This window comes from Macrotis lagotis, chromosome X (assembly GCF_037893015.1).
Source record: "Macrotis lagotis isolate mMagLag1 chromosome X, bilby.v1.9.chrom.fasta, whole genome shotgun sequence".
NCBI classification, from domain to species: domain Eukaryota; kingdom Metazoa; phylum Chordata; class Mammalia; order Peramelemorphia; family Peramelidae; genus Macrotis; species Macrotis lagotis.
Window position 1 is genome coordinate 2,000,301 of NC_133666.1, and position 14,292 is coordinate 2,014,592.

The following is a 14,292-nucleotide window of genomic DNA, read 5'->3' on the forward strand; positions in this document are numbered from 1 at the left end:
GGAATAGGAAGATTAGCTCAGTTTGATGGACAAGGAAACCAAGGTTCAGAGAATTCAGGTGATTCACACCCACATGACTACTAACTGGTGGCAGGATTTGAACTCCCATCTCCCAATGGCTTTCTAACATTCCCACTGGAGCACATGCTAGTTCTTTCTTCTCTGCCATTATGGATAGTTTCCAGGATACATTCCAAGAGATGAGGGTTTCCAAAGAAACTGGACCTGAGGTAGATTTGCAATTAGATCAATAGCTGAGAATAAGGGAAAGTTATTATGTCTCAACTGACTCTCATGTGGGGCTACCAGCTTAGCTCTGCCATGGGTGGGTCTTGGTTCCAAAAACTAGGAACTTGAAAAATGGAAAAACCATAATTTAAATTACCCCCACAATGGGATATGCTGCACCAGAGTCACAGATAAGACAGAGAAGCTAGACAAGATGTTCTCTGGGATCTCTTCTAACACTGAAATGCTATGAACAAAGACAAGGATGGGCCCAGGAGCCCAGATGGACAGGGTAAAAGGGCAACTTTTCAAAACTTAATCTGAGTATATAGTCCTCCAAGATACACCAAGAAGCAGAGGATTCAAGACTGAGAGTTAGAAAGGAATTAATAAAGCCTGAAATTGAGGGAAAGGGGAGCTTGGGGTAACATGGAAGCTAAATTGGGTTTTGCTTAGGAGTTTGAGGAGTGGAAGCTTTCCTGAGCTAGAATGGTGGGTTTGAGGGCCAAGCTCTGAGGTCACTGAGGTAGAGAGCCAGAGAGGCCAATGAGGAGTGATGGGAGTAGTAGGAGATCTAGGAGACTAAATAGTATGATCTATGGCCAAGATGGTGGAGAGAAGACAGGCACAGTTCTAAAGTCCCCTGATCTTTCCCCATCTATCATATTAAACAAACCTCTTAACAGAAATCCAACCCACAAAACCCAGAAAGAAAAGCTAGGAAAAAAGAACATCTACCTCAGGATTTGTCTTGGGCGAGTCCCAGCAGGTGAGTCTGGGCACGTGAGTCTGGGCTCAGAGGGAGGATCAGTCCCAGATCAGCCAGATTAGCGGATGAATTGGAACTGGGGAGTCTGAGGACTGGAGAGAGGGACCTGCTGGATCAGCAGTGGGGCTAGACAGAGGGGGCTTGAGTCAGAGGCACTGGTGTTGGCACTGACCCTCTGGAGCTTGCCAACAGGGCTGGGGGGAGAGTTCCAGTGCAGGAGAGCTGCGGACACCATCCCTGGGCTCCTCTGGTCTGAAGAACTCTGAGTTCATGTCTCTATTGCAGCTGAGGCCTCTACCCAGAACAAACAATTGCAGACTACTTCTGCCTCAAGCACAGAAGAACCAGCCCAGCTGACAATAAGGAGAGGAATGATCTCACCCCAGGGTAAAGCCCACCATTGATTGAAGGCAAAAGGATTCAATAGCTTCAACCCCTCCCTTCAAGCTAAGGGAGAAGGCCTCAATCAAGGTCACAGACACTCCAGAGAGAGAGCAACCAGCATCTCCTACTGGCCATCCAGTGAAATTGCCCTTAGTGAGTAAAGTCTTTAGGGATCCAAACACCAAACCTCTGTGAACTAGCCCCTCCCCAACTCAAGGTCTTAGCAAACTGAAGAAGGGTCAGCAGAAAGGTGGATCCATAGAAAAATTCTTGGAAGGAAAAGACCCTAACTTAGAGAGACCTAGAACCTCTGAGGAGAATATGATCTGGTCTCCAGCACTGAAAGACTTCCTTGGAAGAAATAAGGAAGGAATTTAAAAATCAACTGGAAAATTTGGGAGAGACAATTAATACATTGCAACAAGAAAAAAAATCCTTAGAAAATATGATTGGAAAAATACAAAATGAGAATAAATCTCTCACATCATCAATTGGGCAAATGCAAAAATAAAATAATTCTCTCAAAACCTCAAATGGTGAAATAGAAAGCTCTTTCAAAAGTAGAATTGACCAATTGGAAAAGGAGTTGCAAAAGGTCAATGAAGAAAACTCCTCCCTAAAAAAAAGAATGGAGTCTGCAGAAAATAATGATTTCATGAGATAGCAAGAGCCTATCAAAAAATAGAAAAAATAGAAGAAAATGTAAAATACCTCATCAGCAAAACCATTGACGTTGAGAATAGGTTGAGGAGTTTGGGGAGTGGAAGCTTTCCTGAGGATTTCCTGAAAACATTGACATCAAACAGGAGGTTCTTTTAAGAGACACATGAAAAGGTTAAAAAGGGGGGGGGGGCGGTAAAAGAAAAAAACTACTGTCCAGTAAGTTGAAACTGACCATATCCCAGCATAGGGGAAAAGATTCTTGTAAATCTTGAGAATTGTAACTCTAACAGAAACAATATACCTAGCCAGAAGTGATGGACATTGATGACCTATCCATGAGACTGCTATCCAACGGGATGTAACTGGCTTTAACCCAACTTGGGAGAAAGACTCTAATAACTCTCAAGAATTTTAACTCTATTAGATAGAATGCACTTAGCTAGAAGTGATGGATACTCAATTTTCTATGACTCTGATAGAATGATTTTTAAAACACTACCTACTTTAAAAGGGGGATAGGAAAGAGGCAGAAGAAGGAAGGGGACTGAATGGTGTAAATCTCATTACACTAAGAGGTACAAAATACCTATGGTAATAGAGGGGAAGAAGGGAGGAGATGAGAAACACCTGAATCTTCTTCTCATCAGACTTGGCTTAAAGTCAATTTACATACATGCTCAGTTAAATTTAAAAAAAAATCTAAGCTTTCAAGTACTAAAAGGGGAAAAGGGGAGGGGGGGATAAAGGGAGACAGGGGGAAAAGGGGGAACTAACAAAAAGAAGGGAAGGGAAAAGGGAAAAAAGGGGAGAGGGTGATATAGGAGGGCAAATATACTGAAGGGGGTGGCAGTCAGAAACAAAAAACTGGGGAATATGGATAAAGGGGCAAAAGGGGGAAAAAACAAACAGAGGGAAGATAGCATGCAGGGAAATAGAGTTAGTAATCATAACTTTGAATGTGGATGGAATGAACTCTCCCTTAAAATGTAAGTGAATAGCAGACTATTATAAACCAGAATCCTGCAATATGCTGCTTATAAGAAATTCATTTGAATCAGAGAGATACATATAGAGTAAAAGTAAAAGGTTGGAGCAAAATATATTTTGCTTCAGCTGAAGTAATAAAAGCAGGGGTAGCAATCCTTATCTCAAACAAAGCAGCAGCAAAAATAGATAGCATTAAAAAAGATAAGGAAGGAAACTTTATCCTCCTAAAAGGTACCATAGACAATAAAGTTATTTCAATACTGAATATATATATGCACCCAATGGGATAGCATCCAAATTCTTAGAAGAGAAGCTGAAAGAACTACAGGAAGACATAGACAGCAAAACTTTACTAGTGGGAGACCTCAACCTCCCGCTTTCAGATCTAGATAAATCAAATCGTAAAATAAACAAGAAAGAAGTTAGGGAGGTAAAGAGATTGTTAGAAAAACTAGATATGAAAAAAAGAAAAACTAGATATGGTAGACTTACGGAAGAAACTGAATGGGGATAGAAAGGAATATACCTTTTTCTGTGCAGTACATGGAACTTATACAAAAATTGACCATGTACTAGGACATAAAAACCTAATGATCAACTGCAGAAAGGCAGAAATAGTGGATACATCTTTCTCAGATCACAATGCAATAAAAGTCATATGCAATATTGGGCCATTTTAAAGAATGAGTGGACCAAAAATCAAATTATAGAAAGAATTAACCATTATATCCTAGATAATGATAATAATGAAACAACATACCAAAACTTATGGGATTCATTCAAAGCGACCCTCAGGGGATATATTATAGCTTTAAATGCTTACATGAATAAATTAGAGAGAGAGGAAATCAATGAACTAAACATGCAACTAAAAACATTAGAGAAATAACAAATTAAAAATCCCCAATTAAATACCAAATTAGAAATTCTAAGAATTAAAGGAGAAATTAATAAAATCGAAAGCAAAAAAACTATTGAATTAATAAATAAAACCAAAAGTTGCTTTTATGAAAAATTCAATAAAACTGATAAACCTCTGGTCAATTTGATTAAAAAAAAAGAAAAAAGAAAACTAAATTGCTAGTATCATAAATGAAAAAGGTAAACTTACCACCAATGAGGAGGAACTTAAAGTAATGATTCGAAATTATTTTGCCCAACTCTGTGCCAATAAATTTGATAATCTAAGTGAAATGGATAAGTATTTGCCCAGGTTAAATGAAGAGGAGATTAAATACCTAAACAACCCTGTCTCAGAAAAAGAAATACAACAAGCCATCATTGAACTCCATAAGAAAAAATCTCCAGGGCCTGATGGATTCACAAGTGAATTCTACCAAAAAATTTAAGGAACAATTGGTTCCAATTCTATATAAACTCTTCAGGAAAATGGGGAAAGGTGGAACTCTGCCTAACTCTTTCTATGAAACCAATATGGTGCTGTTACCTAAACCAGGAAGAGTTAAAACAGAGAAAGAAAATTATAGACCTATCTCCCTGATGAATAGAGATGCAAAAATCTTAAATAAAATCTTAGCAAAATGATTACAACAACTTATCACTGGGATAATACATTGTGACCAAGTAGGATTTTTCCCAGGGATGCAGGGTTGGTTTAATAATAGGAAAACTATTTGTATAATCAATTATATCAACAACAAAACTATCAGAAATTATATGATCATATCAATAGATGATGAAAAAGCTTTTTTTGGTTTTTTTTTCAAGGCAAATGGGGTTAAGTGGCTTGCCCAAGGCCACACAGCTAGGTAATTATTAAGTGTCTGAGACCGGATTTGAACTCAGGTACTCCTGACTCCAAGGCCAGTGCTTTATCCACTACGCCGCCTAGCCGCCCCTGAAAAAGCTTTTGACAAAATACAGCACCCATTCCTACTAAAAACACTAGAGGGTGTAGGAATAAATGGATTGTTCCTTAGAATAAGCAGTATCTCTCTGAAATCATCAACGAGCATTATGTTCAATGGGGAGAGGCCAGAGGCATTCCCAATAAGATCAGGGGTGAAGCAAGGATGCCCACTATCACCACTACTATTCAATATCGTATTAGCTTCAGCAATTAGAGAAGAAAAAGAAATGGAAGGAATTAGAATTGGGAAGGAAGAGACAAAACTCTCACTCTTTGCACATGACATGATGGTCTAACTAGAGAATCCAAAGAAATCATAAAAAAAATTACTGGAAACAATTAGCAATTTTAGCAAAGCTGAAGGTTATAAAATAAACGCTCATAAATCCTCAGCATTTCCATATATGTGTAGCAAGATACAGCAGGAAGAACTAGAAAGAGAAATCCCATTTAAAGTAACCTCAGACAATATAAAATACCTGGGTGTCTATTTGCCAAGATAGACTCAGAATCTTTTTTAAAACAATTATAAAACACTTCTCACACAAATTAAATCAGATTTAAATAGCTGGGCAAATATCAACTGCTCATGGATAGGTAGAGCTAATATAATAAAAATAACAATTCTATCAAAACTACCTGTTTAGTGCCCTACCAATCAAAATTCCAAAAAATTACTTTAATGAGTTAGAAAAAGTTGTAAGTCAATTCATATGGAGAAATAAAAAGTCAAGGATTTCCAGGAATTTAATAAAAAAAGTATAAAAGGTGCTTAGCCCTATCTGATCTAAAATTATATTATAAAGCATCAGTCATTAAAACTGTCTGGTATTGGCTAAGAAATGGAGTGGTGAACCAGTGGAATAGACTAGGGGCATTAGCAGGAAATGATTATAGTGATCTGCTCTTTGATAAACCCAAAGAGTCCAGCCTTTGGGATAAAAACTCTCTCCTTGATAAAAACTTCTGGGAAAATAGTAAGTTAGTATGGAAGAAACTTAGATTAGACCAACACCTCACACCCTTTACCAAGATAAGATCCAAATGGTGACAGGATTTAGACATAAAAAATACTATAAGCAAATTAGAAGATCAAATACTAGTTTACCTGTCAGATCTATGGACAGGGGAGCAGTTTATGACTAAGGAAGAGTTGGAGAACAACACCAAAAACAAACTAGATTATTTCGATTACATTAAATTAAAAAGCTTTTGCACAGATAAAACCACTGTAACCAAGATCAAAAGAAATGTAGTAAATTGGGAAACAATTTTTATAACTAGTATTTCTGACAAAGGACTCATTTCTAAAATATACAGAGAACTGAGTCATATTTTTAAAACAAAAAGCCATTCCCTAGTTGACAAATGGTCAAAGGATATGCAAAGGCAATTTACAGATGAGGAGATCAAAGCAATCCAAAGCCATATGAAAAATTGCTCTAAATCATTAATTATTAGAGAAATGCACATTAAAGCTTCTCTGAGGTACCACCTCACACCTCTCAGACTGGCCAATATGATCAGAAAGGATAATGATCATTGTCTGAAGGGTTGTGGGAAATCTGGGATACTATTACACTGTTGGAGGAGATGTGAATTCATCCAACCTTTCTGGGGAGCTATTTGGAACTACGCCCAAAGGGCAACAAAAATGAGCATACCCTTAGACCCAGCAATAGTACTACTGGGTCTATACCCTGAAGAGATGATGATAAAGGGCAAAAACACCACCTATATAAAAATATTCATAGCAGTCCTGTTTGTGGTGGCAAAGAATTGGAAATCAAGTAAATGTCCTTCAATTGGGGAATGGCTTAGCAAACTGTGGTATATGTATCTTGGGAACATTATTGTTCTATTAGAAACCAGGAAAGATGGAAATTCAGGGAAGCCTGGAGGGATTTGCATGAACTGATGCTGAGTGACATGAGCAGAACCAGAAAAACACTGTACATCCTAACAGCAACATGGGGGTGATGATCAACCTTGATAGACTCACTCATTCCATCAGTGCAATAATCAGGGACAATTTGGGGCCATTTGCAATGGAGAATACCATTTGTATCCAGAGAAAGAGCCGTGGAGTTTGACCAAAGTTCAAGGACTATTCCCTTCAATTTAGGAAAAAACTGATTATCTTATTGTCTGATCTTGTTATCTCTTATACATTTTGTTTCTTCCTTAAGGATATGATTTCTCTCTCATCACACTCAATTTGGATCAATGCACAACATGGAAACAAAGTAAAGACTGACAGATTGCTTTCCATGGGGGGTGAGAAGAGGGAAGCAAGATTTGGGGGAAAATTGTAAAACTCAAATAAAATCTTTAATAAAAAATAAAGAAAAAATAGTATGGTCCAGACCAAGGAGAGTTCCATGGAGTATACAGTATGTGGTGGATTATGAAGAATACTGGACTGGGAGTGAGAAGAACAAAGGTTCAAATCATGCTTCTGCCATTCACTGGATTTCCCCCCTTCCTCAGGGGGAGACTTCTCTAGGCCCTTCTCTATTCTGTCATTCTTTGGGTCTGTGAGAGATGTAAAGAGGCAACCAAGAGTCAGGAGCTGATCAAAGACAAGCACCAACCAATCAAAACCTTTGCAAACCCAACAATGTATCTTTTTTGGAAAAAAAAAAAACCACACAGTTGTCCTATCATGATGTGCTGGCCTTAGACAATGCTTCTTTGAAAACTCTCTTTCAACATGTGACATGCCACATGCTTGGAAAATTCTCACAAGTTAGAAGAAGCCTGGAACCCGGGGAGGCACAGAGGGCACCCACGAGCAAAGACCTCATATAAGAAACTGGAATGGCGGAAGAAATCAGAGTTATTCTATTTTGCTAGAGAATGGGAAGCTACTTAAGGGTAGGGACTATTTCATTCTACTTAGGCCATCTTTATACCATCATTCTGTATATCACTCTCACTCTTCTCTGTGTGTATGTGTAGAGAGAGACATGACTGTGAGAGGAGAGGAGACAAGTTGAGGGAGGAGAGGAAAGGAGAATAAGGGGAGGGGAGGAAAGGAGAGGAGAATGAGAAGAAATGAGGGGAGGAAAGAAGAGGAAGGAAAAGGAAAGAACAAGAAATGAGGAAAGGGAGACAGAAGAGAATGAAGAGAGGAGAGGAAAAGAGGAGAGGAGAGAGAAAGAGGGAGGAAGAGGAAGAGTGAGAAGGAAGCTGTCTCTCAGTTCTTTACCGTAGCTGCAGTTGTCCTTGCTTTCCTGCTTCAGTCCCTTGAGGATCCTCAGAGCCTCTCACACTCTCTAACTGGCCTTCAGTGTGTTAGCTCACCAGATTCTGGAGTGGATCATGGCTGTGACCCTGACCCTCCACCCCACTCCTTCTCATTCTTCTACAGAGAAAGCAGCTTATCCCAAGAGCAGGACTTGCTGAAGGAAGAAGGAGAAGATGGACCCCATGACAGATTGGCATTTTGCTTCAGACATTCAAGTCAATTCCAGAAGCAGTGTGGAACTCCAGTTTAGGAGGCAGAGAACCCCTGGACAGTCATGTTCTTTCTCTGGGTCTCAGGTGGCTGGACTCGAAAGTCCCTCCCAGCTCCAGATCTTAGATACTAGGATTCAATTTAGCAATCATTGATTAAGCTTCTACTGTAAATAGTAGAAGACCATCAGCACCCTAAAAGAGTTTATGAGGAACGGGACACTGTCCCAGAGAAGCCAATCCAAGAAAAATGGTGGTTAGTTGCAAGCACAGGCTTCAAGAGGACCAGAGGGAAGACTTCCCAGAGAAAAGAACAGAAAGGGGTGGGGGGCAGGGGGAGCAAGGCATACCAGGCAGAGTTCTGAGAGGAGAAACTCTGAGTTGGAAGGAAGGGGTCTTGTGGGTCATCTTATTTCACCCCTTCATTGGATTGGTTTTCATCTTATGTTCTTTTTATTCTGAACTTAAAGAAAATGATCATTTGCATCATGGAGACCACTGAAAGAAAAAGGATGTAGAGGAAAATGTGGAAGCTTCATTCTGGAGAAATTCTTGATTTGTCTGGGATTCCTCCTGTTCTCTTCTCCTTGGGGCAGGGAGTGGGGAACCTTAGCCTGAGCTCCCTTCTGCTTCCCACCTTTCCACCCCACTTTACAGAAATGGAAAATGTTCGTGAGTTGTCCAAGATCACACAGGAAACAGAGTCAGCATAGTCCCAGAAGAGGGAAGGTACCAAAAGTGAATAGTGTGGCCTGGGTGTGGAGGGTATGGAGAAGACGAATGTGAACTTGGGCTAAGAAGAGAGGGACCAAGTGGACCTTGGATCCAGTTGGTGGTCTGAGCCAGAGGGTGGGGTAGGTGAGGAAGGCCATGCCAGAAAGAGTGTGGCAGGGGCAGCTAGGTGGCGCAGTGCATAGAGCACCAGTCTTGGAGTCGAGAGGACCCAAGTTCAAATCCAACCTCAGACACTTAATTACCTAGCTGGGTGACCTTGGACAAGTCACTTAACCCCATTGCAAAAATCAAGCAAAAAAAATCAAAAGAAAATTTTTTTTAAAAAGCATGGCAGACTGGCTCCTGTGAGGAAGGCCAACCCTTGGGTTCTGGGAGGAATATGGCTTCTGATTCCTTCTGACAGTCAGTCTTAGGAACACTTTTAAGACTCTTCTCATGTCCTCCTCCTCTGCTCACCCCAGGTAGTCTTTTCTCCAGCCTCTACCACCCCAATTCCTTCAACCAATCCACGGATGGCACAGTTTAAATCAAACTCACCCTCCAGGAGGCCCTGAGCTGAATAGCCCAGATTGACCACAGTTCCCCAGAGATGGTATTGCCTGGGTGGCAGGATTATCACCTACTTCCTTCTAGATACTGCAAGAGGTCTTTGGGGAGTTGTGACAAGGCCCCATTGATGAGGCATCAGAAGCTGCACCTCTGAACCACCACTCAGCCATTTGACCACTTCTGTGGTCATGGGAAATTTACCTTCCAATGGGTCTCAATTGAATTCTGAGGTTGGGCAGAGCTGGGACAGGCCACAGTTTCTGCAGACCCAGTCTGGTGTTCTGAAGGGATGGCTTTGTGTCTTCAAAAATCTAATCACCATGGCTGGCACGATAGGGATGAAAATAACAACAATTGCAAAGGTGGGGGGCTCTGGGTATGGAGTACTGTGGAGGATACCATAGACACAACTGAAGACTCAGTTGCTCTGTTGTGTTCTTCTTTATTCTAAAGGGAGGGGATGGAGTTGGAGATGAAGACTCAAAGAGAGTGGAATAATTAATCTTGGTCTGGGTGAAGAGGCAGACATGAAGACTCCTGAGGATGGGGGGGTACTCTGAAAAGTCTGTGATGATGAAACGAAAAGCATCTGCAATCTGCTTTTGGAAACTGATAACCATTTTCAAAATAAAAGCCAGACCAAGAATGGAAAGGAAACTTCCATGTCTTGGCCTCCATCAGGGGAAGGGGCCAGAAGGGAAAGGACTGTGTCTGCCATCAAGTCCTCAGAGCCTGGAGCTGTGGAGCTCATTAGGTGGCCAAGGTTGTTTTTGATCCCTCCATCATTCCCAAAGCACCTTTCCAGGCTCCCCTACCACTTGTGCCTCTAGGCATCACCCGTAGGCATGTTACCATAGGGTTCCATTTCTTTTCTTGCAGACAGGGTGCCTCCCTCCAAGTTCTCTCCCCTCTCCCAGGGCACCCTTCACTCACAGTTGCCAAAAGAAGACTCCAAATGCTTTGCTTTGACCATCACTCTCTTCTTCTTAGGGAACCACAGGGCATCTCTATTGCCCACCAAAGGAGAAGAGCTCTGCTCTGCTCTGTAGCAAGTGGGCTTCAATCAACCTTTCTGGGCTTATGGGATGCCCTCAATCAAATGCTGTCTTAGGAAGGAGAAAAGCCTGGGGTGCAAATCTCTCCTCAGACACTTCTGAGCCTTGGGAAGCCAAAACTAGCAAGTCCCATCCCTTCTCAGAGGCTCCCAGTCTTCCTCTGTACACTGAGGATGCTCAGAGGACTAGATGACCAGCCTTCCCTGGCTCCTAGGGGAACTCAGGGATATCACTCATACCGCCCATCTACTTTGGAGATGCAGATTTGATTACTGCTGAGAAAAGGAGAGATTTTTCTGCCATTTTCCTGCCTTCCCAAATTTATATCCCTACCTCCCTCCCTTCCTTCTCTCCCTCCTTCCTTTATTCCTCCTACCTTCCCTCCTTCCTTCTTCCCTCCTCCCTCCCTTCTTTCTTCCCTTCTTCCTTCCTTCCTTCCTTCCTTCCTCCCTCCCTCCCTCCTTTTTTCCTTCTTTCTTCTCTTCTTTTCTTCCTTCCAAAGCCATTTCTTGGGCAACTACTTGGAGCAAGATCTGGTGCTCAAGCTTCCTCCATCAGATTTGGAGGTCCTCACAAACCTTTGGAGGCAGCCAATCCAAGATGGGCCCAAGAAGAGCCCCTTCCTCACTGCAGGTTAGAGTAGGTGGGTCAGGGCATGCTGCCTCAGTGGAGCCAGCATGGCCAAGGAAGAGTTGGGTAGGCGGAAAGGAAAAGGGGGGACCAGGTGAGCAAAAAGGCCAGCCAGGGGAGAAAGAGCCTCACCTGGGAAGAAATTCTAGGCTGGTTCAGCTGAAATGCTGAGAACACCCACTTAATGGAGAATAAGGAAACATGGCAGGCAGGATCCGGGCTTTGGTGCCAAACGGGAATTTGGAAAAAAAGGAAACAGGAAATCCACATGAGGCAAGAGAGGCAATAGGAGACCAACGAGCAGGAGCCGGGCTGGTTCAGACTTGTTGCTTTGGAAGATAGCTTTGTCAGCTAGGCAGAAGGTGGATTGAAATGAGGAGACTGGAGATTGGGAGACCACCTAGCAGATGATTGTGATAGCCCAGGGAGAAGGGGATCAGGGCCAGTCAAGGGATCAGAAGGAAATGTATGGGAGGGATTCTGTGGAAGGGAGTCCACAAAGCCCGGAGTTGACCAGGAGGATGGAGCCAGGCCAACATCAGGAGGTGGGAAAGAGGAGTGAACTTGGCAGGAAAGCTGTGCTCTTGCACTGTGTGGACCAGAGAGGGTGTTCTCCAATCTGTTCCTAGCACAAAACCCACTCCTCTGTTTCCCCTGTGGTTCTCAGGAAACAACGTGTCAACTCTTCCTGCTCTCATATCCAAGCTAACATGATGCTGACCTGCTCTCCCAGAAAAGTCTACCATCGCAGGCATATCCTTCCAGTGCTAGGAGCTACACAAGGGGGAACTCTAATGACTTCTCAAGAACCGAGGGGTCAATTTTCAGTGGGTGGATAGGGACCCTTAGGAAAGTGATGGAGAAAACGTGAATGACACAGAAGCTACTTCAAATTAGGTTATGGGTGCATCTCTCCTTGGTTGTTAAATCACTGAGCAGCACACCCAAACCTGGTGCTGACTTACCTGCTGGGATTGAGTTTTTTCGTTTCACAGTGGGCCAGAACCAGATAGTCAGGCAAGGAGAGGGCTTCCAAGTCTGTTCGGGTATCCTTAGTGGGGAAGGCAGCTGTGGTAGAGTCATCAGCATTAAAAGAGGAGTTGGCTACCTGAGACCCTCGGAAGGAGCTGGCCGGGGAAGGTTCAGGAGATGAGGTGATGTGGGCTGAGCTCTCTGCAGAATCTCCTGGAAGACAAAAACCCAGCTGGGTATTGTAGATCCTTCCCGAGACCCACGCCCACCATTTCTAAACCAGCACTGGCAAATTCAAAACTTCCATGGAGTAGTAAATGTCAACAAGGAAAAGTTGGAGGGACCTCCAACCAGGCAACAACATCTGAAAGAAGAAATCGGAGCCGTGTTCCAAGACGGATTTCAAGGAGCCTTAGCGGCAGTCCCAGTAGCTCTCCCTCCTCCTTCCTCAGGCCAATCTGGTGTCATCTTTGTCACATCCACCTCCTCCATATCTCTCCTACCTGTCCCCATCTCTCCTCTCCATCTTATCCCTTCTATCCATCTCCACCTCTCCTCTCCACGCATCCCTCCTACCTGTCCCCACCTCTCCTCTCTACAACATCCCTCCTACCTGTTCCCATCTTTCCTCCCCCATAGCTAGCACACTAAGTCAGACCCACTTCACCTCCTACCTGGTCTCCTGAAAGAGCCCGATATTGCTCTCCTAGCTTTTAAGTCTTTCCCCTTTGTGTTACATCTTCCATTCAGCTGTCCAAGTAATTTTCTGAAAGCACAGATCTGACCATATCACTGACCTTAAACTCCACAACCGAATGACTAGCCCCCAGTTGCAAATGGGTCTCCCAAAGAGAAGATTCCAGTGTATTTACAGAAGCCTAGAAAACAATTCTCCAAATCTTCCCAGCAGTCAGGTTCTGCCATATATTTAGACCATAAACAACGGGAAGCTTCAGGCATGTTCCCCAGTTCAGAAATCCCCTGTGAAGAGCCTATCTCCCCTTCCTCTTTAGAGATGAGCTGGCAGGAGTTAGGGGATTCCTGGGCTCGAGTTGCATCATAGGCCTAGTGGAGGAAACAGCAGCATTTCACTGTGGCCAAACCTGTTACCTCAGGTCCAAGATTTGACTTCTAGCCAACCACCGAAAAGCTCCTGGCATGCCTCCCCTTCCCCCTTTTTCTTCTCCTCTCCTCCCTTCTCCTTCCCTTCATCTGGCAAGATAACTGGCACATAACATATGCTTAATAAATTCGTATTAAGGGCAACAATGGGATTCCACAAAGGGACAAAACTTCTCACAATAAAACCTTGCAGCCTAGATATGGTGACAAGATGATAGGAAATGCAGGTGGATATGGACTTGATTGAATGCTTGGCCCTCAAAAGGATGATTCAATGGTTAATGCCCACCTGGATAGGGTCTTGGGTGGAGCAACATGAAACACTGGTTTAGCAAGCCACATAGGAAAAACCAAGTGGTGAAAAAGTGCCTATCGCCAAGATGTATTAAACATGGCTGAACTGGCCGTCCAACAAGCTAGCCTATCAGTTCATGTATCTTGGACAGGCCCTGGAAATGGAAGATGAGTTGAGTAGAAGGATAGGAGCTTGGCTAGATGACATTAGGAAATTATGTGCTTTCACTAAGCCATAGATCAGCCTTACTATCAGGACACAACACATTAATGTAAATATTCTCCTGACAGGGGTTCTAAAGAATACAAAATACAGGTGATCCAGAGGAACAGAAAAATACGTGGTTCAGATGAACAGTTTTTGAGGGCCATAGTCTAGTTGCAAAACACTGGAGTCAAGGGATCCTGGCTTGATATCCCAGTTCTGTCCCTTTTAGTTGTGTGACTTTGGGTGAGTCACTTAATTTCCCAAGTCCTTTGGTTCTTTGCCTATTAAATAAGGAGTTAGAATAGAATGCTATCTCAAGACCCTTCCAGCCTTTAAGGCACTGCATTAGGTACTGGGGATACAGAGA

General features: G+C 42.8%; 1 protein-coding gene across 2 annotated transcripts in view; it reads right to left on the bottom strand.

Moving 5' to 3' along the window:
- GAB3 (GRB2 associated binding protein 3) overlaps positions 1 to 14,292 on the bottom strand; it is a 154,816-nt gene that overhangs the window by 39,389 nt on the left and 101,135 nt on the right. For both annotated transcript variants that reach the window (XM_074199431.1, XM_074199432.1), the window contains exon 3: positions 12,295 to 12,514. In XM_074199431.1, the coding sequence (XP_074055532.1) occupies positions 12,295 to 12,514 (220 nt within the window). The remainder of the gene's footprint in view (positions 1 to 12,294; positions 12,515 to 14,292) is intronic.